The 23,764-nt window shown below is 40.0% G+C and overlaps 1 protein-coding gene and 1 pseudogene across 1 annotated transcript in view; both read right to left on the bottom strand.

Annotated features, from left to right (window-relative positions):
* USP50 (ubiquitin specific peptidase 50) overlaps positions 1-18,508 on the bottom strand; it is a 45,899-nt gene extending 27,391 nt beyond the window's left edge. The window contains exons 1-6 of the mRNA XM_069460029.1: positions 18,314-18,508; positions 15,533-15,727; positions 15,067-15,262; positions 12,533-12,742; positions 11,090-11,232; positions 380-512 (exon numbers count right to left, since the gene is read on the bottom strand). Of these exons, the coding sequence (XP_069316130.1) occupies positions 380-512; positions 11,090-11,232; positions 12,533-12,742; positions 15,067-15,262; positions 15,533-15,727; positions 18,314-18,366 (930 nt within the window). The 5' untranslated portion in view covers positions 18,367-18,508. The remainder of the gene's footprint in view (positions 1-379; positions 513-11,089; positions 11,233-12,532; positions 12,743-15,066; positions 15,263-15,532; positions 15,728-18,313) is intronic.
* A 1,391-nt stretch (positions 18,509-19,899) lies between these two features.
* Positions 19,900-20,511, bottom strand: LOC138376050 (large ribosomal subunit protein eL15-like; annotated as a pseudogene).
* Positions 20,512-23,764: the final 3,253 nt, after the last annotated feature.

Raw genomic sequence — 23,764 nt, 5'->3', positions numbered from 1 at the left:
CACATGCATTGAATCTTGCAACTGTGACGTCTATAACTAGTGCTTTGGGGCTTTGGCCACAGAGTGGTTCATGATGATTCAACATAAAGCTATTAGAACCAACTTCCTTTGCTGCCTCTAGGAGCACAACTTGCAAATGTCCCTAGCTCTGAAATAGCCGCTGAGTGGGGGGAATGGGAGGAAGCAGTGAACAGGACATTTTATTTTTTCACTGCTCTACTGTTCTAGGTCAAAGCAGGACATTTCTAGGCTCTATATTCTGTTTTTTAAAGTAAGGTATAGAAGTCAGGGAGAGATAAAAAGAGTAGGAATTCAAGCAGATAATTCTAGAGTTTTCTTTAAAATTGTGTTACTTTAAATAGTTTAGTATTTTACTCACCACCACTGCACATAGGTTGTATTTAGGATGTTTCCGGAAAATTGGACAAATGTAAGGAGTGAGGTCCAAGTTAGTGAGTGGGTAATGAATATGTGTTCTCAGCTTCCTTTTCATCGTACCCTGAATGTCGAACCTGGGGAAATAATAAGCGTGTGAAATACAAAGCAAGCTTGTGAACCACTTATGAATGAAGTCTACATACTTTGGCAAATTCCAAGTACAGTTAAAAGTAATTTCTTGGAAAGATTATTTGGCACAGACCTGTAGACAAATTACTTTTTTCATATCTAAATATATTTACAAACACCACATCCATAAGCCTCACCAAAACCGAGGCTGGAGTGGGCCAGGAGTTTGAGTCAGGGAGTGAGATCTAGCTAAAGATCTAGTGGGGGGAGAAAAAGAAAGGGATGAGCAAGGTCGGATGGGGGGAGTGGAAAGCCTATTGCTAACCTCCTGAGGACTGTGTCCCAGCTGAGGCTATTCATGCTAATCAAGTTGGCCTGGCTTTTCCTTATTATCTTGATTTTAGCACATGTCTTGACAATGTCCTGCTTTCAAGGTCTGAGGTTTTGTTTTTTTTTTTTTTTTTTTTTTTTTTTCTGAGACAGAGTCTCACCCTGTTGCCCAGGCTAGAGTGAGTGCCGTGGCGTCAGCCTAGCTCACAGCAACCTCAAACTCCTGAGCTCAAGCGATCCTCCTGTCTCAGCCTCCCGAGTAGCTGGGACTACAGGCATGCGCCACCATGCCCGGCTAATTTTTTCTATATATATTTTTAGCTGTCCATATAATTTCTTTCTATTTTTAGTAGAGGTGGGGTCTCGCTCTTGCTCAGGCTGGTCTCGAACTCCTGAGCTCAAACGATCCGCCCACCTCGGCCTCCCAGAGTGCTAGGATTACAGGCGTGAGCCACCGCGCCCGGCCAAGGTCTGAGGTTTTAATATAAAGTTTTAATAAGAAAACTTTGTGAAAATCTTTCATATTCTGTACTGTTATGTAGATCAGAAGTTCCCAAATCTAGGCTCATATCAGAATAAAGAGATTTTAAATTATTTTTTTTTTAAATTATGTTTGTTTTGGGAAAATGGTTGATTTAGGTATGAGGCAGGGAATTAGCAGGTGAGCCTGAGATATTCTTGTGCCAGAAAGCAGGAAACCTTGCTCACAAAAGCTAAGGGAATAGCATATGGCCCAGCAAGTCCATACCTAGGTATCATCCCAAAAGAAACAAAGAATCGTGTCCACATAAAAACCTGTATGTTAGTTTACAGAAGCTGTGTTCATAACTGCCAAAACTGGAAACTACCCAAATGTCCACCAACTGCTGGATGGATGAATTATGGTACATTCATAAAAAGGCATAATACATAGCAATAAAAAGGAAAGAACTAATACATGCAACAACATGAGTTAATCTCAAAAGTATTGTGCTAAGTGAAAGAAGCCAAAACCAAAAGGCTTCATGTAGTATCACATAGGACATTCTGGAAAAGACAAAACTATGGGGATGAAAATCAGACCAGCAATTTCCAGGGGCTTAGGGTGATGGAGGGGAGTGATTATAAAGGAGCATAAGAGAAATTTCTGGGGTGACGGAAACAGTCTCTATGTTGGTTGTAATGGGTACACGACTGCATGCATTTATCAAAATTAATAGGACTGTACACCTAAAAAGGATAAATTTTACGCAAATATCTTTAATAAATTCATGAGGTCACAGGAGCTGGTTTGAAGGGGCTCCCACTGGCCAATTTTGAACAATTTGAACACCAAAAACAATGAGAGACTTCGGCTTCCAGTTCCACATGTAAGGAACTTGGAGGTCGCTGTTCTGTCCTAACCACAAGTAAAAAGCTGAACTGAAAAATCAACAGCTCTCGCATGTGGAAGAGAAGTGAGGTCACAGGACAAACCATGGTCCCCCAAATTAGAGAGACAGACAAATACAGAGAATCACAACTTACCAGAATAGGAACTGCTGAGCAGAAACCTCTAAGGGAATCAGTGTAGGCAGGAAAACCAGAACTGTAACTGATGAATTACTGGAGGCTCAGTGTGGACAAGTCCGAGAGTTAAAAACTGCAGAGGACCTAGTCACAGAGAGCCCACAATTTTGTATGTTTTACCTCCAGGGGCCTAGTCAGGTTATGACAGTAAATATCAGAGAAAAACGCCTTCATGCTTCTGGCAAGAAGAAAGGAACAGGAACCATTTTGAAATATCCCAGAGCACTCCTCTCTCCTTAATGAAGTCTGCCCTCAGGAGAAACTAGTTAACCAGAGCCCAACCTGCTGGGGTTTTATCAGAGCCCAGCTGACCTGGGGGAAGGGAAACACCCAGCTCCAGCCCACTCTAATCATCATGTCTCACCAAGGTGGGGTGGAAGGATTGAGAAGCACTTGTGAAATTCACAGGCTAGACTCATTGGCTCATTAAAAGACTGAGACCTAATCATAGGACTACAGAATGCTTCCCCTCCCCACTCACCTTACCACCACATTAAGGCCTATTTACAGCAGTTCCTTTTACCCAGTAAAAGGAGGTCTAGCTATCAAGAAAAAATTACAAAGCATACTAAAGGCAAAAAACACAGTTTGAAGAGACAAAGTAAGTATCAGAACCAGACAGGGCAGGGATATGATCATTTACAACTGATTAACATGCTAAGGACTCTAATGGATAAAGTAGACAGCACGTAAGAACAGGTGGCCATTGTAAGCAGAGACATGGAAATCCTAACAATGAACCAAAAAGAAATGCTAGAGGTCAAAAACAGTGTAACAGAAGTGAAGGATGCCTTTGATGGACTCATCAGCAGACTGGATATAGCTGAAGAAAGACTCTCTGAACTTGAAGAATCTCAATAGAAACCTTCAAAGCTGGAAAGCAAAGAGAAAAAAGACCGAAAAAAGCAAAACAATATCCGAGTACTATGGGACAACTACAAAGGTGTAACATATGTGTAATGGGAATAACAAAAGGAGAAAAAGGAGAAAAGAACAAAAGAAACACTTGAAGTAATAATGACTGAGAATTTCCCCAAATTAATGCGAGACACCAAACCACATTCATGGAGCTCAGAGAACATCAAGCAGGATAAATGCCAGGAAAGTACACCTAGGCTTTCAAACTGCAGAATATCAAAGATAAAGGAAAAAATCCTAAAAGAAGCTGGTGGGGAGCAGGGAATCTTACCTATAGAGGAGCAAAGATAAGAATTACATTCAACTCCTCCTCAGAAACCAAGCAAACAAAGAGTGGTGTGAAATTCTTAAACTGTTGAGAGGGGAAAAAGCCACAAACCTAGAATTCTGTACCCCATGGAATTATCCTTCAAAAGTGAAGGAGATATAAAGACTTTCTCAGACAAACAAAAATTGAGGGAATTTGTTGTCAGTACATCTGCCTTGTAAGAAATGTTAAAAGAAGTTCTTTATTTTTTTTTTTTTTTTTGAGACAGAGTCTCACTCTGTTGCCCGGGCTAGAGTGAGTGCCGTGGCGTCAGTCTAGCTCACAGCAACCTCAAACTCCTGGGCTTAAGCGATCCTCCTGCCTCAGCCTCCCGAGTAGCTGGGACTACAGGCATGTGCCACCATGCCCGGCTCATTTTTTGTATATATATATTTTAGTTGTCCATATAATTTCTTTCTATTTTTAGTAGAGACGGGGTCTCACTCTTGCTCAGGCTGGTCTCAAACTCCTGACCTCGAGCGATCCACCCGCCTCGGCCTCCCAGAGTGCTAGGATTACAGGCGTGAGCCACCACGCCCGGCCAAAAGAAGTTCTTTAGAGAGAAGAAAAATGATATAGGTCAAATGCTCATGTCTAATAAAGAAAGCCAGACCATTGAAGAAGCAATAAGTAAAGGTAAAATTAAAAATTTTATTTTTTTATTCATTGATCTAACATAAGAGTTTGTTCAAAATAATAATAGCAACAATGTAGTCAATTATGTACATTTATGTATATATCATACATATATATATTCTTATGTATCCTTACATATAAATGAAATGAATAATAACAGTGATACAAGGGATGGGGGAGAGGAATTAAGATTATTTTATTATTATAAGATACTCTTACTCCCTGTGAAGCAGTATAATGTTATTTGAAAGTAGACTTGGGTTCACCAAATGTATATGGCAAACTCTAGGGCAACCACTAAAAATAGTTTAAAAAGTATAACAGACATACTAAGGAGAGAAAGTGGAATGATCTAAAATGTTCAAATAAAACCACGAGAGGCAGAAAAAGAGAAGATAAAAATAGGAACAAAGAACAAGGACAACAAATAGAAAACAGTAACAAATAATGGTAGATATTAACCTAACTGTATCAACAATCACTTGGAATGTTAATGGTCTAAATATACCATGTCACAGTGAATCAAAAATGTGACTCAACTTTATGTTGTATATAAGAAACTTACTTTAAATATAAAGAAACATCGAGACTAAAAGTAAATGGATGGAGAAAAATACACCATGCTAACACTAGGAAAATGGGAGCAGCTATAATAATTTCAAACAGAACAGTTTTCAAAACAAGGAGAGTTATCCATGACAAAGAGGACCATTACATGATGATAAAGGACTCAATTTTCTAAGAAGACATAGCAATCCTTAACATGTATGTGCCTAATAACAGAGCATCAAAATACCTGAGGAAAAACTAATAGAACTGCAAGGAGAAATAGATGAATCCACTATTATAGTTGAAGACATCAACACCTCTCTGACAGAAATGGACAGATCTAGCAGGCAAAAAAATTAGTAAGGACATAACTGAACTCAACACCACCATGGGTCTATATTCCATTGACATCTATAGACTATTTCATCTAACAACAGCAGAGTACACATTCTTCTCAAGCTCACATGGAACATTCACCAAGATATACTACATCCTGGGTGATAAAATACATTTTAACAAATTTAAAAGAACAGAAAGCATACACAATAGAATTAAACTAAGAATCAATAACAGAAAGATAACTGGAAAATTCCCAAATGCATGGAGAGTAAATAACACACTTCTAAGTAACACATAAATCAAGGAAGAAATCTGAAGAGGAATTTTAAAATATTTGAAGTAAATGAAAATAAAAATATAACTTATCAAAACTTGTGGGGTGCAGTGAAAGCAATACTTAGAGGGAAATTTATAGCATTGAATGCATACACTAGAAAAGAAGAAACATCTAAAATCAATAATCTAAGCTTCCACCTTAGGAAACTAGAAAAAGAGAAGCAAATTAAATGCAAAGTAATCTGGAGAAAATAAATAAAAATTAGAACAGAAATCAATGAATGTGAAAACAGGAATTCAATAGACAAGCAATAAAACCAAAAGCTGGTTCTTTAAAAAGATAAATAAAATCAATAAATCTCTAGCCAGGACTAAGAAAAAAAGAGAACAGACACAAATTACTAATATCAGAAATGAAAGAAGGGACATAACTACAGATCTCATGGACACTAAAAGGAATACTGTGAACAACTTTATGCCCACAAATTAATAACCTAGATGAAGTGGACTAAATCCTTGAAAGACACAATCTGCCAAAACACACAAGAAGAAATAGACAATTTGAATAGACCTGTATCTATTAAAGAAATTGAATCAATAATTAATAACCTTCCAAAACAGAAAGCACCAGGCCCAGATGGGTTCATTGGTGAATTCTACCACACATTTAAGGAAGAAATTATACCAATTTTCTACAATCTCTTTCAAAAGCTAGAAGCACAAGGAATACTTCCTAACTCATTCTAAGGGGTTGTTGGGAAAATAGGCTAAGAGATGTGAAAGGTTTCAGGAGGGCTTTTTTGCAGGGCTTTGCCTTGAAGGAATCTGCAGACGTGTTAGTTCACAGAACAGAAGCTGCTTCCAACAATGGAGGCATTGTCAGATGATGTTTGCAAAGCAGCGTTTCTTTGCTGCTGGCCATCACCTTGAGATTTTTTTGCAAGGCAGAAGCTCAGTTTGGGTCCTTGGCAGAGAAGCTGATTAAAATGCCTGCCCAGCAGATAACATGCAGCTGGAACTATCCTAAACTTCAAGGCTATTCCTGCTTCACTCCTGACCACGTATCTGTGTATTTAGAAGAAGTAGATTAGAGTAGTACACAGACTCAGTGTTCTCACTTTATACATTTTATCTTTAATTTGTATGCTCAGCTAGGTCTGTTTCTAACTTAGGGCTTAACATGGTTATCTTAGAAAAATTTTGTAACTGTCTATTCTTGTAGACAGAATTAGGTGAGGTTCCCCTGGAAACCTCTGAGAATGAACTGTACACATAATTCTTTAACAAAGGACAACTATTTGCTGTAACAATAAATACTGATGTGGGATTTCACTCAGGGCCTCACAGCTCACGGAAATGCTGGAGGACCCCTGACTCTCCCATCACTTTAAATTGCACTTTGTCTCCATCTCAGCTATTTATCCATCTATATTATTTTTCTATTTCTATTATTTCCAAATCTCTTGCGATGATCCTGCCTTGGGACCTGTTTTGCTGGGAGAGTAGCTAATTCCTGGCAAGGGGTCAGCATTACTCTAATACTAAACCCAGACAAGACATTACAAGAAAAGGAAACTATAGACCAGTATCTCTCATAAACATAGATGCAAAAATCCTTAAAAAAACACTAGCAGATTGAACCAACAATGTATAAAAGAATTATATACTGTGACCAAGTGGGATTTATCCCAGGTATGCAAGCCTGGTTCAATATATGAAAAATCAATTAATGAAATCCATAACATAATTAGGCTAAAGAAAAAAAATAACACAATTATATCAATAGATGTAGAAAAGGAATTTGACAAAATCCAACACCCCTAGTGATAAAAACTCCCAGTAAACTAGGAATAGAGGGGAACTTCTTTAACTTAATAAAGAATATCTACAAATAACCTAAAGCTAAGCATCATACTTTATGGTGAATAATTAGAAGCTTTCCCACTAAGATCAGGAACAAGGCAAAGATGTCCCCTCTCACTACTACTTTTCAACATCATACTTAAAGTCCTAGCTAATGCAATAAAACAAGAAAAGGAACTAAAAAGTATACAGATTAGGAAGGAAGAAATAAAACTGTCTTTGTAGATGACATGATCACCTTTGTGGAAAATCTAAATGAATTGACCAAAAGACTCCTGGAACCAATAAACAATTATAGCAAGATTGTATTAATAAAATATAAGATTAATATACAAAAAGAATATTATATGCCAGCATCAAACAAGTGGAATTTGAAATTAAACACATAATACCATTTATATTACCACTCCCCAAAATGAAATACTTAGGTATAAATCTAACAAAATTTGTACAAGATCTATATAAGGAAAACTAGACACTGGATATGGTAGCTCATGCCTGTACTTGTAGCATTTTGGGAGGCTGAGGTGGGAGGATAGTTTGGGGCCAGGAGCTTGAGACCAGCTGGGGCAACATAGTGAGACCCCATCTCTGCAAAAATTAAAAAAAATTAGCCAGGAATGGGCACATGCTTGTAGTCTTAACTACTCAGAAGGCTGAGATTGGAGATTCACTTAAGCCCAGGAGTTTGAAGTTGCATTTAACTATGATCATGCCACTGCACTCTAGCCTGGGCAACAGAACGAGATCCTGTCTCAAAAACCAACAAAGAAAAAATCAAAACAAAAGGAAAATAGAGTTGTTCTACATTAAATATACTAAAAACCAGGCATGGTAGCTCATGCCTGTAATCCCAGCACTTTGGGAGGATGAGGCAAGAGGATAGCTTGATGCCAGGAGTTCAAGACAAGCCTGGGCAACATAGTCAGATCTCATCTCTACAAAAAAATAAAAAGTAAAAAATTAACTGGGTGTGGTGGCATGTACCTTTAGTCCCAGCTACTTGGGAAGCTGAGGCAGGAGGATTGCCCTGGGTGACAGAGCAATACCCTGTCTCTAGGGAAAAAAAGAGAGAGAGAGAGAGAGAGAGAGAGAAAGAGAAACAAAGAGACAGCCAAAAGCAAAGTATAAACTTGCCCTGGATCTTGGATTGGACAAAAGCTTATAAAAGACATTTTTAGGATGCAGGAGAAATTTAGATTAGGACTGTATCTTAGGAGATAGGAAATTATTGTTAAATTTAAATTATTGTTAAATTTCTTGAACTTAAGGGAATTGTAATTTTGTAGGAGAATGTCCTTTTTCTCAGGTGATATATGCCGATGTATTTAAGGATGAAATTCTGTGGTGTGTGCATCTGCCTTCAAATGGTTCAGCTAATAAAATGGAGGGGGTGGAAGAAGGGAGGGAGGAGAGAGATGTGGATGGAGAGACAGGAAGAAGACAGGAAATGTGGCAAAGTGTTACCAAGTAATGCAGATTCTAAGTGAAGGGTAATCATTACACTATATTCTTTCAACTTTTCTGTAGGTTTGAAACTATTTAAAATGAAAATTTGGAGAAAAATTTAAAAATTAAAATGGTAATACTTGGACGCCATCTCAGACTTGTGCAATCAAACTCCAGGGTGGGACCAGGGAATCTATTTTTTAAAAGCACTGGAAATGAGTTGATAATTAGCCATCAGTCCAGGGTCAGGCCTTTGGAAACCGCTGCTAAACGGCAACTTGCCCACATATGTAACCCAGTGTCCTTGTATCGTGCATTTAGTCAACCAGCTCAAAAACCCTGGAGCCATCTTCTATTTCTGCTCCCTCATCTCCCCCACCTCCCCAGTGTCGAAGAGTTGCCACTCAAGTCCTGTTGAGTCTATTTTTACCTCCTGAAAACTTCTCAAATCATTCCATTTTTTCCATCCCTCCCCCCCCACTACTACTATAGTCCAGGTCTCCATCTCTTATTTAGGCTCTTCCAAGAGCATCTTAACTATTCTTTCCACTTTCGGGCTCTTCACCCTTCCCAACCATCCTCCAACCCACTTGGGGTCCCTTTTCAAGTCTAATCACACTGCTCACGTCCAATAAGTTACTACTTCCCAAAAGATAAATTCCAAAGCTCTTCAATATGTGATATTAGACTCTGCACAAGGGCCTCGCCTGCCTTAAAGCCTCATGATCCCTTCTTCCTGTTCTAGCTTCACATTTATTTAGTAGACATACCAATATACCTGTGCACATATTATTCCCTTCCTCCTCTCCTCCACCTGGAAAACTCCTCCTCTTTCAATGCTCATTCCTACATGCTCATTCTGACATGTTTGTTCTTCTGTAATGTTTCCATTCCAAATGTAGGCTGAAGAGTTCACTGGATATTCAAATTAGACATCAACTTTTGTTTCTAAGAAGAAACTTCACTGATCTAAATATATTCAGTTTTGAGAATCATCGTATTGCCCCTAAATTGACAGAAAATGTGTCCTGTAAAACTGTTTTTGCTACCTCATGTCCTTTTCATATCTTTAAATCTGCCCACAACAAAGGATTTGAATGTACATTCTTCCTAATAAGATATATGAATGGACAACGGCACATGAAAAGTTGCTCAACATAATTAGTCATTAGGTAAATGCAAATTAAAACCTCAATGAGATATCACTTAACTTCTTTTAGGATGGCCATTATCAAAAAAACAACAATAAGGCCGGGCGCGGTGGCTCACGCCTGTAATCCTAGCACTCTGGGAGGCCGAGGTGGGCGGATCGTTTGAGCTCAGGAGTTCGAGACCAGCCTGAGCAAGAGCGAGACCCCATCTCTACTAAAAATAGAAAGAAATTATATGGACAGCTAAAAATATATATAGAAAAAATTAGCCGGGCATGGTGGTGCATGCCTGTAGTCCCAGCTACTCGGGAGGCTGAGACAGGAGGATCACTTGAGCCCAGGAGTTTGAGGTTGCTGTGAGCTAGGCTGATGCCACGGCACTCACTCTAGCCCGGGCAACAGAGTGAGACTCTGTCTCAAAAAAAAAAAAAACAACAATAAATGGAAAATATCAAGTGTTGGTGAAGATGCAGAGAAATTGGAACCTTTGTACATTGCAGCCACTACGGAAATGTTTGGCAGCTCCTCAAAATCCTACGCATAGAATTACCATATGACTCATGAACTTCACTTCTAGATATATACTGAGAGGAATTAGAAGCAGGACTCAGATACTTTTACACTAATGGCCATTATTCCCAATGGCCAAAAGGTGGAAAACGCAAATGTCCATGAACAAATGAGTAGATAAATGAAGTGTGCTATATACACACAATGGAATATTATTCAGCCAGCAAAAGGAAGGAGATTCTGGTACATGCTACAACATAGATGAACCTTGAAAACATTATGCTAAGTGAAATAGGCCAGATAAAAAGGACAGATACTATATGATTACACTTATATCAGGTACCTAGAATAGGCACATTTATAGAGACAGAAAGTAGATTAGAGGTTACCAGGGACTGGGGGAGAAGGAATGTGGAGTTATTAATGGTTACAGAGTTTCTGTCTGGGATAATGAAAAAGTTTTGGAAATAGTGGTGGTTATTGCAGAACATTGTGAATAGTTCATGTTAATGAATTTTACACCTATAATTGCTAAAATGGTAGGTTTTATGTTATGCAGTGTACTTGTATCACAATTTGAAAACATTAATAATGTAATATACCAAATACCATTGAATTATACAGGTTAAATGGGTGAATTCTTAGCATGTGAATTATATCTCAATAAAGCTGTTCAGAAATATCCACAAAATGTCAAAATCCTTACCTTTTTAAGTGAAAAATAATTATTTTTGGTGCTTTGGAAATACTGGCCCTCACAGCTGTTTCTTGCTTTGTTTCACAAAAGGAGCAATGAATTTGGTTGTTCCAGGTCAGTGTGTCTTGTTGGAAAAAACACTGGAGACAGTCCTGTTGAGGAAAAAAAGCATTTGGTGACCAAACTGGATCAATTGCAACCTGGGGTCTCTGTTTATATTAGAACTTTGAAAGAGTTATGGAAATGTCATCCTCGGTGCTTTTCTCAAAGTCAACAAGTCCAGGAGACAGCAGCGTTGCAAACTGCAGCCCGGACAGCTATGAAATCTACCTAGCAAAGGAGGTGCTTCTTTTTCACCTAGTTACGGAAATATATCTGAGTGCCCACCTCACTGATAATTTATGAATCAGCATTTTAACATTTCTGGTTTATTTCAGAATAGTATTGACTTTGCAATTCTCACTAATGAAGTCAGGCAGCTGTCTTATGTTATTCTTCTCATCACTGAAGTGATCTGATGACTGAAAAAATAACCATATCTCAGGGTTTGGTGGTATCCCATAATAAAGACAGCAGCACAGAAATAAATTAGACCTCATAACTGCAGGAGATATCCTCAGGGTGGCCAGGCCCCTGGTTTTGCAGAGCATTAATGTGAAGAGGAAGGTAAGTGCGGATTTTGTTTTCAGTAGACCTGCCAGCACCTCACTTAAAGAGTGCTTGGGATTCCTTTTCTAGCAATTTTTGGCAGTATGATCTGAGAACAAAGACTGATGCTGAATAGGTCGCAGGAGTCTGTTATCCAGTTCTGGTATGTGAAAACTTTAAGCAATAGATATGCTTTCATAATTTAGAGAGAAAAATATAAATGTGTATAATTCTGCAAGAAAACTTACTGCTGCCTGCCTTCCACTGCCAGCCACCCCATTCCCACACCCGCTTTTACAGATTCACTTCTGGCATCGTGGTAAAGAAAATTAGAGAGGTAAACTAAGGCACTAGCTTCCATTCTCTTCCCAATACATTTCACGGTTTTAGTCTAAAATATAAGAGCTCAAGACTAAGAATCAGAATCTTTTATATCTAATTCCCAGTCTGAGCCTACAGACTTTTGGGGTGAAGAAGGGCCATGAAGTTTTTGCAAGAAATTATAAATTCCTTACATGCAGTAAGTCATCCCAAATAGACTGAATAAACCCCACACATATTTCTGATTTTACAATAAGGCTGTTTTGTTGGGTACATTTAGAAATACAACTGAACTCACAGTAATTTTTGGTCAATATGTTGCTTTTTAAAAAAATTCTGTCATCATGAGCTTCCCTTTTTTTTAAGTTATAAAGCACTCGGGTGGGTCCTCTCACACTAAAAGTAATGTAGGAAACCACCCTGAGAAAATCCGGAGCTGAGAGTAGAGCAGGACAAAGATATCCAGGTGTAGAGATTCCCTACCTGAAGGGAACATTCATATTCGGATGGAATGGGGAGCGACAGGACGGTGAAGACTTCGTTTTTGTAGGTGCAGTTCTCACACTTTAAACATATGACGCTATAATTGAGCTGCCCTTCAAACAGCCGGGTGATGATGGACGTCTCATTGGCGATCACCTTCCTGCTGCATCTCTGGGTAGATCTTTTTTCATATGATCTTCTTCGGTGGTACTGAATCAAGGAACAAATTCCCCCCAAATCAACTACTGGTTATCAAACAAAATTTTTTAATAGAATGACTGGGTTCTTTTTTCCATCAGAATGATACACTGCTAGCACTCTGGGAGGCCGAGGCGGGAGGATTGCTTGAGCTCAGGAGTTCGAGACCAGCCTGAGCAAGAGCGAGACCCCCGTCTTTACTAAAAATAGAAAGAAATTAGCCAAACAACTAAAAATAGAAAAAAATAGCCAGGCATGGTGGCACATGCCTATAGTCCCAGCTACCCGGGAGGCTGAGGCAGGAGGATCGCTTAAGCCCAGGAGTTTGAGGTTGCTGTGAGCTAGGATGACGCCATGGAACTCTAGCTCAGGCAACAGAGTGATACTCTGTCTCAAAAAAAAAAAAAAGAAGAAGAAGAAGAATGATACACTGCTACCAGAAACCACCTGGTTTTGGATTCAGACAATAAATACAGTAAGAACTTCTTGAGAGTATATATCCTGTGTGATTTCTGATAATTCAGATATTTCCCTTGGTAAGTGAAGCTGAGGAATGATGACACCCTAACTCTGGTAAAACACATGTCCACGGCCCCGTAAGCTGGCAGCCTGTGACAATGATGTGGGTTCCTGGAGCTAGTGTTTACTGGGAAGAGGGTAAGTAAGCGGTTGAGCTAGCTTTGGGTCATGCAAGCAGATCTAGAGGTAAAATAAAGGAATCCCACCTTTCCTCCCTCCAGTCCCTTCCAGTTACATTCCCTACCCTTTTCTCCTTCAGTTTATAGAAAATACTTTTTTAAAAAGAGCAAATCTTAAATTGCCAAGGCAGCCTGATTTCACTAGCACTGTGGCCTGGTTTGAATCTAGCTCATCCTCGGGAAAAGCATTTCCATAGCACACCCTGAATTTTCAGTGATTTTAGAGTCTCAGGAGAATATGCATTTGGAAGCTGTATGAGCTGCACAGCCGGCTCTCACTGGGAGCTGTGCCCACCGTTCCACCTTGCTTGCTTCTTTCAGCACGCTGTGGCCAAGCTCTTCCACCCTGACAATAATTTAAGGCCCCCAATTCCTGCTTTGGTCTTGGGAAGCAGAATGCTATTTATTTCGGGTTGGCTGCAGATGAGGACATAAATGATTTTTACTGACCACCACCTTCTCTGGCTAAAAAAAGTACTGCTGTGAATATCTTGTTATTACTAAAAGTGAAAATGGAACTGAAGATTGCAAATGAATAATGGCTACAGCTTGTGATCTTCATGCTAACCATGTCCTGGATATTAGGTACACAGTGAGGTAACACTAACACAAGGATATTTGCCTAAAAGTCAAGGACATATCTTCAGGGAGTGTGGGTCTCAGACCAAAGCTAATGGCAGTGAGTTTTGTAAATAAACCTCTAGAGTAACTGGTGATTTTTTTTTTTTTTTTGAGACAGAGTCTCACTCTGTTGCCCGGGCTAGAGTGCCGTGGCATCAGCCTAGCTCACAGCAACCTCAAACTCCTGGGCCTAAGCGATCCTCCTGCCTCAGCCTCCCGAGTAGCTGGGACTACAGGCATGTGCTACCATGCCCGGCTAATTTTTCTCTATATATTTTTAGCGGTCCATATAATTTCTTTCTATTTTTAGTAGAGACAGAGTCTCACTCCTGCTCAGGCTGGTCTCAAACTCCTGACCTCAAGCCATCCTCCCGCCTCGGCCTCCCAGAGTGCCAGAATTATAGGCGTGAGCCACCGCGCCTGGCCGATTTCTTGCTTAATCAACTGTATGTCCTAATCCAATGAAGAACTTAGGTTAGGCCTGTGTGATATGAAGATGAAACTTCGCAGCATGTAGATCTGTCCCTTAATCTAATACCAAGCTTAATATTTTCATGGATTTGTAGGCGCCAAGAAAATTTAAGTTGTAAATTTCTATATGTTATTTCTCAGGAGGAATATATTTCTTATTTTAAAAAAGTGATTTCCACTTTTTAAAAGTAGTCCACGCAGATTTTATTTGTAAAGGGAACTAGATGAGTGGTTCCCACACCTGGCTGACCACTGCAAATGCCACGCGAGCTTTCTCAGAAGACAGCCTGCAGACAGTCTATAATAATTCACTAATACTGCAGTAAGTGCCTTAAAATGTGGGTTATATAATCTTCCCAGGTGATTCTGCTAAGTAAGTTTGGTAAATACGGTTATACATTTCGATACTAACTTGAATGTTCTCATTGTACGCCCAACACCTAGCACAGCACTTGGCAGAGAGTAGGTTATTGACTAAATGAATGAAAGAATGAAAGTTGCTGCTAAAGCTGTAGGCCTGATTCTAAGGTCATTAATTCTACTTACCTTTTTCAGAGCCTCGTGTAGTTCATTTAGGACATAAATCAAGAATTCCTGAGCATCTTGTTGTGTCTTTTTCATAAACGCTGGGTAGAGGTTGCCAAGAGCTGACCGAAATATTTCTGGAGAGACACAGTCGGAGTCTCCAAGCCACATGTCTGTCATCAGGTAGGCGAAAGCAGTGGCAACATCACTGCAATCCCTTGGAAGAAGGAAGGGGCGTGTTTCTGGCTGATTTAATGACAAGAAGGCACCTAATCACTCGAGCATGGGGAATTTGTCCAAAGATGGAGCTTCATTCATTTCTTGGTTGTCCTTCCCACTTTACCCGCCCTAGATACGTTAGCTGGGGAGCTACGCCTTTGCCAACTTGTTTAGTCCTTAACGGGAACTCCAGAGGGTTCCTCCCCTAACCTCACTGGGAGGGGACTGGGGGTGGAGGTGGGGCCGCAGGGACCAGAAATGGCCTTACTTTTGAAGAGCAGTAATGTACTTTCCGGAGAGGAAGTATTCCACCAGCGGCGAGACGCTACAGAGACACTGTAAGATGGCATTCATGTAGCACGTGTTGCCCAAGTTCCGCAGGCCGGTCACACCCTGGAAGTGGGGCTGGTTCTCATCAGACTCGTTACCTGGAAGGCTGTCATGGTAATCTGTGCACTCCGCACTGTGTTGGTGCCAGGGAGGGAGAAAGAAAGTGTTTTGAGGGAAGAAAATATGTGCAGATGACAATAAGGCCTCTCAATCTCTTGAAATAAAGAAGAGTTTTTAATAAGACTTCCCTCAGATGCGTTGCATACCAAGAACAGAAGTATTGGAACTGGGAGTCTAAAAGCAGCCCAGAACACTGAACAAAGCCAAATAAGACAGATAAAATGTCTTCCCAAAGCCAAAGCCAGACAACTGAAAATATCAGCTTTTCAGAGTCCTAGAATTGCTTGGCTAAAAATGTAAACTTTTCCACTAAATACCAAAGCTTTTCCTTTTTTGTTGGGTAATCAAATTATTATTCATGGTAATAATAATGACAATAGATGATAGTTAATAACAACAATAGCTATCATGTATTGAGCCTGGCACTGTGTTAAATACTTAACATGCATTCTCCCATTAAATTATTTCAACAATTTTAGGGGAAAGGAACAGATATTTTTAAATCCCATTTTACAGATGAACTATCAGGTTTAAGTGGTTTAGTCATTTGCCCATGGTAATATACTATGGGAGGATCACTTGAGCTCAGGAGTTCAAGACCAGCCTGAGCAAGAGTGAGACCCTGTCTCTACAAAAAAATACAAAAATTAGCCGAGTGTGGTAGTGGACACCGGTAGTCCCAGCTACTCGGGAGGCTGAGACAGGAGGATCGCTTGAGCCCAGGAGTTTGAGGTTGCTGTGAGCTAGGCTGATGCCACAGCACTCACTCTAGCCCAGGCAACAAAGCGAGACTCTGTCTCAAAACAAACAAACCCCAAATTTAAAGTGACTAATCTAGTATGTCCTTCACAGTAAGCTACAGAATTAGTGTTCACGTGAGTTGGCCAGACGTGCGCAGAGAACACTGAGGACTTCCTAGGAGGCCTCCTCTCCCCACACAGAGCTTCCATTTATAATTTCTCATATTGTGCCAGGCAGCCCAGTATATTTGTCCTTTATGATTGTTCTTTCTTTGTACTGTATCTAAAATTGGGATTCCATGAAACAGCTATTAGGCCATTAAATATGAAGTGCCTGATTTCAAATAAAAAATTTATTATATCTCAAACAAGAAGCAGTACAATTAATCAAAGTAGGCGCTTAAACTATCAACCCAGTTTTGCCATCTTAATGGTGACTTGTTTATGCCAGCAACAAAGAAGCCTGCAGAGCAAGTAGTGATGAAATTGTGAAAGGCGTTTTCCATAGCTTGTTGAGAATTGAATATTTTTCCTTGCAAGTGGTCCAAAGCCCGGAAGAAGTGGTAGTCAGTTGGTGCAAAGTCTGGTGAATATGGTGGATGACAGAGAGTTTCCAAGTCCAGCCTCTGTAGTTTCAGCAGCGTTGTTTGTGCGACATGTGGTCGAGCGTTGTCTTGCAAGAGGATTGGCCTGTCTCTTTTGACGAGTGTCAGCTACTTCACTGCAAGCATCCTCATCATTTCGTCCAATCGGTTGCAGTAGACATCCGTTGTGATTGACTGACCAGGTTTCATGAAGCTATAGTGGATAACACTAGCACTGGACCACCAAACAGACACCATTAGCTTTATTTGATGAATATTTGGTTTTAGACTGTGTTTTGGCACTTCATCTTTATCCAACCATTGTGCCGAACGCTTGTAATTGTCAAAAAGAATCCATTTTTCATCACATGTAACGATGTGTGGTTCACCTTTATGTTGTGACAGTAAAGAAAGGCAAGCTTCGAAATGATCTCTCTTCTGACGCTCAGTTAGTTCATGCGGAACCCATCTATCCAGCTTCTCTACCTTGCCAATTTGTTTCAAATCATCCAATATTGTTGGAATAGTAACGTCAAACCTTGCTGCTAATTCATGCGTAGTTGGAGATGAATTCACTTCCACCATAGCTTTCAGCTCAATATCCATCTTGATCTGAGGTCACCCACATAGCTCATTTTCAAGATTAAAATCACCAGAAGGGAACTTCTCAAAGCACTGATGTGCTATGTATTCATTAGCCACATCCTTCATTGATATTTGCAGCTGTCTGCGCTGCACTGGTTCCACAATGGAACTCATATTAGAAAATAACTGGAATTTATGACTTATCCATGGTTTCACAAAAATTGCTCTACAAAAGTTTTTGAAAGATAATCACAAGCCAAATCATGTGTTTGAAAGAATAAGATGTACCTTCACAATAAAAATAAAACAAGAAATGTCAAAGTGAAATGTCAGAGATATCAACTGTCTTAGTACTGAAGGAAATCGAACATTTCATACTTAATAATCTAAGCTTGCCTCAGTATATCTACTTACAGATACATCAGTTTGAAAAGTGTTCCCTGCCACATGAATGGCCATTTTCACTTTTACTTACTGATGTCATGGGAGGCCCTGGACTGTCACTCTTTAGAAAGTACATGTATCTATTGCCGAGATATTAGATAATATCTTCCCTTCCTTTTGCGGACCTCCCATGGGTCAAACCTGGGAGAACCCTTCCAAATGCAGCATGTACCCCCTGAATCCTTTGAGCATGGCTCTCCCCCACCACTGATCTTATCTAGAAAGCTGTAGTAGGAAAAGGCTCACAGGACATAGTAGATACCGAAGTCATCTGCAGGGAAAGACCGCTGAGAAGTCATTTTAATGGAACCACGTTGGACTTTCACTTCTATTCAGGAGCAACATTTAATCCTTTTAACTTCATTTCTCTGAGCTTGTTAACACTGGCTTTTTGTTTTAAACAATTTATATGCTCCTCCCCACTTCCAGTAGCTGCAAACTGATTTTCAAGTGTATCAGGCACCATTCCAACTTGGAATTTTCCATACATCATAATCCTTTCCATTCGCCTTCAAGATTCTAGCATGTTGCCATTAGATACAGTTACTTGGTTGTTGGAAATGCTTTAAAAAGATTAGGTTTCAGAGAATGAACTGCACACATAACCTCTCTTCCTCCATCAGTCAATTTCTCTTGTGTATGTATACATTACACACGTCCACACATGTGCACAAAAGATTTACCTCCACTGAGTTAGTGGACACTATGGCAACCCTGCTTGTTCTGGGCATTCGTCACCCCTCCCAGTGACTGCACTACTCCTAGGACCCCTGAGAGAATGTTCCTCGCCTGGGGAGGGAGGCAGATGGATTTTGCTGCTTCCAAAATGTACTGCATTGGGAAATACTGGAGTATTTCCCTTCATGGTCATCAATAATCGTGCAGGGGGTTGGGGACAGAAACACAGATACTGCTAGTGCCACAAAGGGTTTTTTTTTACAGAAAAACTTACAAGCTGAGAAGTAGCAGAGCACATATGAAGATTCTCCACAGAGAACTGTGCCTAAGAAAGCACTTCAGTAGAAAGGGAACCCCACCCTCAGAACTATTTAGGTGAAAACGGGGTCAGAGAATACATGTAACCGTGTAACAGTAGAAGCAGCCTGGTTGAGGAAGTGGTTGCGTTAGAAATGGGAGCCTCTGGAGCTCCAGGGCAGATGCCAGCCTGTTGTTCCTTTGAGCTAACTCAGATCTGTAGAGCCGGTTAAGCCATTCAACAGAGTTGGTAAAGAGCCTTTAGGGCCTATTCGAATTGCCTTTTCTCAACTCTGCAGCAAGAAAAATGAAGGAGATAATAAAGGACTAAACTCTTCAAAAATGTCACTGTCAGGAAAGATAAAGAAGGCTGAGAATGATTCAAGATTATAAAGAAACTAGAGAAACAAGACAATTAAATGCATTGCCTAATCACTGATTGGATCAGAAAAAATTGCTATAAAGAACATTATTAGAACAATTGATGAAATATATATACGAATTATATTTAGATATATCAATATTTATATGTATCAGTGTTGAATCTTCTGAATTTGATAAAATTATACAAGAGAATGCCCTTGTTCTTAGGAAATACACACTGAAGTTTTTAGGAGTGAAGGGGCATGATATATGCACCTGGTTTTCAAATGGTTCAGGAAACACATAGAGACACAGGGAAGGAAGGGAAGGAGGAGTGAGAAAACAAATACTATAAAGCAAATGCAGCCAAATGTCAGCAATTGGTGAATCTGAGTGAAGGTATACTGGAGTTCTTTGTTTTGTTTTTTTTTTTTTTTTTTTTTTGACCATCCTAAATTGTTTATTAGGTATGAATTTTACAACCATTACTTACATTAGCGGTAATGGTGGAGTTGGAGAGTGTTGTGCCTTCTCCAAGCTGCACGGAGAGAACCACCAATAGTGTGGTGGAACTTATGGCCCTTTCCAAGGCCATGGCTCTTGCGGCCTGCAGATGTCAGCCCACGCATCTCCCTGTGCTTGTGGACCGGTTTGGTGATGCACTGGGTGTCAGGATTTCTTCTGATAGCTTTATAGAATGCATCGAGGATAACCTCAAAAAATCTGTGCATGGAATCTTCACCAACCCAGTAAGAATTCAAGACTCTTAGAGCCCCACCGTGGCATCCAGCTCAATACTGGGCAACAGACTGAAGGCTTCGAGCAAACTTTAGCTGGTTAACACCATGATGGACAGGCTTGCCATAGGCTGCACCCTTAGGAACTGGGCGTTTGCAGCCACTACGGCGCACACGAATCCTATATATGACATAACCCTGCTTGGCCTTGTATCCCAGTCTGCACACTTTATCCGGCTGGGTGGGGCCGGGAGCCCTGTGGAGCGCAGAGAGCTGGCGGTATTGCCAGCAGTGGACCCTCGGAAGAAAGCGCATCACATCAGACTGCTTCTTCCTCCATAGGTCCTGGATGTACTTGTACGCGCCCATCTTGGTGAACCTGATGGCTGCCGCCAGACGGAAACGCTACCAGAGTTCTTTGAACTATTCCTGCAATTCTTCTGCAAGTTTGAAATTATTTCAAACTAAAATATCAAAAAACAAGCACTTTGGGAGGCCAAGAAGGGAGGATTGCTTGAGGCCAGGAGTTCGAGACCAGCCTGGGCAATGAGACCCCCGTGTCTACAAAAAATAAAAAACTAGCTCGGTGTGGTGGCACGTGCCTGTAGTCCCAGCTACTCAAGAGGCTGAGGGAAGAGGATCACTTGAGCCCAGGAGTTGGAGGTTGCAGTGAGTTATGATGATTCCAGCTCACTCTAGCCCAGGCAACAGAGCAAAAAAAAAAAAGAATGTAGTAGATACATGTGCTAACATGGATTTCCTCTCCAAGACATATTACTGTTAAGTCAAAAAAGGTGCTGAAGAGTCCATTATATACACCCCACTTATGTCCAAATGGTTAAAAAATATATCTATATGTTGAGGCCACACAGACATCAATAACCATTCTTTGGCACTTAGATAAGGGATGCTGGCTACCAGAGGTACCATCTCTTGCAGCTATTTGATATTTGTGGTGTATTTACAGAGGTGTCTCCGGAAGTCAACTCAGTGGCGCTCTGCAGGACTTAAATCCTATAACCCTACTCCCTCTGTCAGTGAAGCACTCCCAAGTCCTTCAGTTTCTCCTAATCAATAGGGTCTTTTTAAAATTTCATGTTTGATGCCGGTAGGTAAAAATACAATTAATTTGTCATATGTTGATCTTCTATCCAGGAACCTTTTTAACTTTACTTATGCTAATTTTTGTGTAGGTTCTTTGCATTTCCTACAAACACATTCAAGTTATTTGCAACAAAATCAGTTTAATTTTTTTCTTTCTCTTACGTCTTTTCTTACCTATGTAATAACTCACTAGGACCTCCAGTAAAATGGTTGAATGGAAGTGGGGATAGTAGGTATCCTTAGTGTATGCCTTAACTCAGAGAAAAAGCTTTGGGTAATTCACCATTAAGTATGATGTTTGCAGGCATAGTTTTTTGAGAGTTATAATCATAAATGGATGGTGTGATCAGATTTTTCTATATTTATTGAGGTAATCATGAGATTTTTCTTCACTATTGATTATTGTTGATGGTCACATATTAAAGCAATCTTCTTCAGATAAACCCATCTTGGGTATGTGGTATCATTTTCATGAATTGTTGGATTTTATTTGCTAATCTTTTTGTTCACGATGTTTATATCTATATTCGTGAGTGAGATGACCTATATGTTAATGTTGTGTGTAACAAATTACCACAAACTTAGTTTTTTGGTTTTTTTTTAGAGACAGGGTGTTGCTTTGTTGCCCAGGCTGGAGTGCAGTGGCACAATCATAGCTCACTGCAACCTCATACTCCTGGGCTCAAGCAATCTTCCCAACTCAGTCTCCTGAGTAGCTGGGACTACAGGCGCGCACCACCAGCCCCGGCTAGATTTTTCTATTCTTTTGTAGAGATGGGGTCTCTGTTTCCCAGGCTGGTCTTGAACTCCTGGCCTCAAGCAATCCTCCCACCTTTGCTTCCCAAAGTGCTAGGATTACAGGTGTGAGACACTGCACCTGACCCCCCACATTTATTCTTTTATTTAATCAGTGTGGACTCATGAATTCCTGTTTTGTAAAAAGGATTAAATGTTATTTTCATGATTTATTTTCAATGCTCAAGTCGCCCCAAGATTAACCTGTAGGCGGCCCTTTGAGATGTCTTCTGTATTCGTTTTGACATGTCCCATCATTCTTTGAGCACTTCCTTACTTTTTGGCACAGCAGTGCAATGCCTTCCAGACTTTCCTTGTACCATTCCTGCCCCAGTCCTGAAGTCAGCTGTTTCTCCAAGAGCCCTGGTTCCTTTTAGTAGAGAATGGTGTGTAGAAACTACTATCTGGGAGCTACTGGGTATACTCATTACAGCATCGCTGCTTCCAGGCCAGGTCCTCTCAGTAGAAAAAGCTAGGGCATAGGGCAGGAAGGGGTAAAAATAAAAGAAAAATAGCTAGGGAATGTATGCATCCATCCATCCGTATATATATTTCTATAGTTTGAGAACCATGACTTCACACCAGTAATTCCAATTCCAAACCTACCTTTCAGGATTCATTCAGTTTTCTCCCTTTCCATATTTACAATGCCATCTCCAAGAGTGAGATACCTCTTACTGTGCTCAATAAATTTCCTTCTATGATCAACCCCTGTGCATGTCAGTAATCTCTTGTCCCTGCTACCATCCCATTTCATAACACACAAACACTATCCTCACCCTGCTTTGCTCTAACACCCCATGCCAGGTCATTGCTGCCACCTAACATGACCGCTTGCCTTGATTGGTCTGAAACCTAATGGGTTTTAGACAAAATTATTAATGAAGGATGAAAGAAAAAAAGAAAGGGGTCTCGCTCTTCCTGGTATTTTTTGCTTCTCTCTTTCAAGGTGGATTACTTCTTTTTTAAACCTCCCCTCCCCTCGGACTATTTTCTTTCCCTTCTCATTATGTGAAAGTTGTACATTGTTTCTATATTCTTGTTTCCTTCAGATATTTCAAAAATATAAAAGTAATCTATGTTACCTTAATCTATCTGGGTCTACGGTTTGAATAGTAAGGGATACTGTATTATCCCAACCCGTTTGGTTTCCAAGCTCTGGATAGCATGTAATGAGTTTGTGTGAAAAATTACATTAATCTATGTAGTTCCTGAGATCACATACTGGAAGTGAGGATAGATAGGGTTACCCACACTTAAAATTACTCTTAAATCGATGTCAAAAACATCTGTAATTTTTCCCAAATAGAAATGAGACCTTTAGTGTGCTTTTACTACCACCTTCTCTTAATCCTTTTCATAAATATCTTTATTCTAGTTTTTCCCAAAAACATACCCTGTATAGCTATTTGCCAGCAAGCATTTATATTTGTATATTTCATAAACCTTTGCTCACCCACATATTTTCCATTATAATTTGACATTTTACACATGCACTTGTATATACTATAATTGAACACGATTACTTGCATTCTCTTGATGTTTTAAATTTGGTACTTGTGGCTACTTTTTACAGCCTTTTTCCTAGTTTCACTCTTAAAGGGTTACCAAAAAGTGCCTTCAAATGTGTTAACATGTAGTAGACTTAAGCACTTTGATGTACATCACACATACCTACACATCTATTAAGTGTGTTCATACTTTTAACTACACCACTAAAGGA

The sequence above is a fragment of the Eulemur rufifrons genome, chromosome 2, assembly GCF_041146395.1.
Source record: "Eulemur rufifrons isolate Redbay chromosome 2, OSU_ERuf_1, whole genome shotgun sequence".
In the NCBI taxonomy this organism is placed as follows: Eukaryota; Metazoa; Chordata; class Mammalia; order Primates; family Lemuridae; genus Eulemur; species Eulemur rufifrons.
Note: the sequence above shows the minus strand (reverse complement) of the source record. Positions and strands in the feature narration are given on the sequence as shown.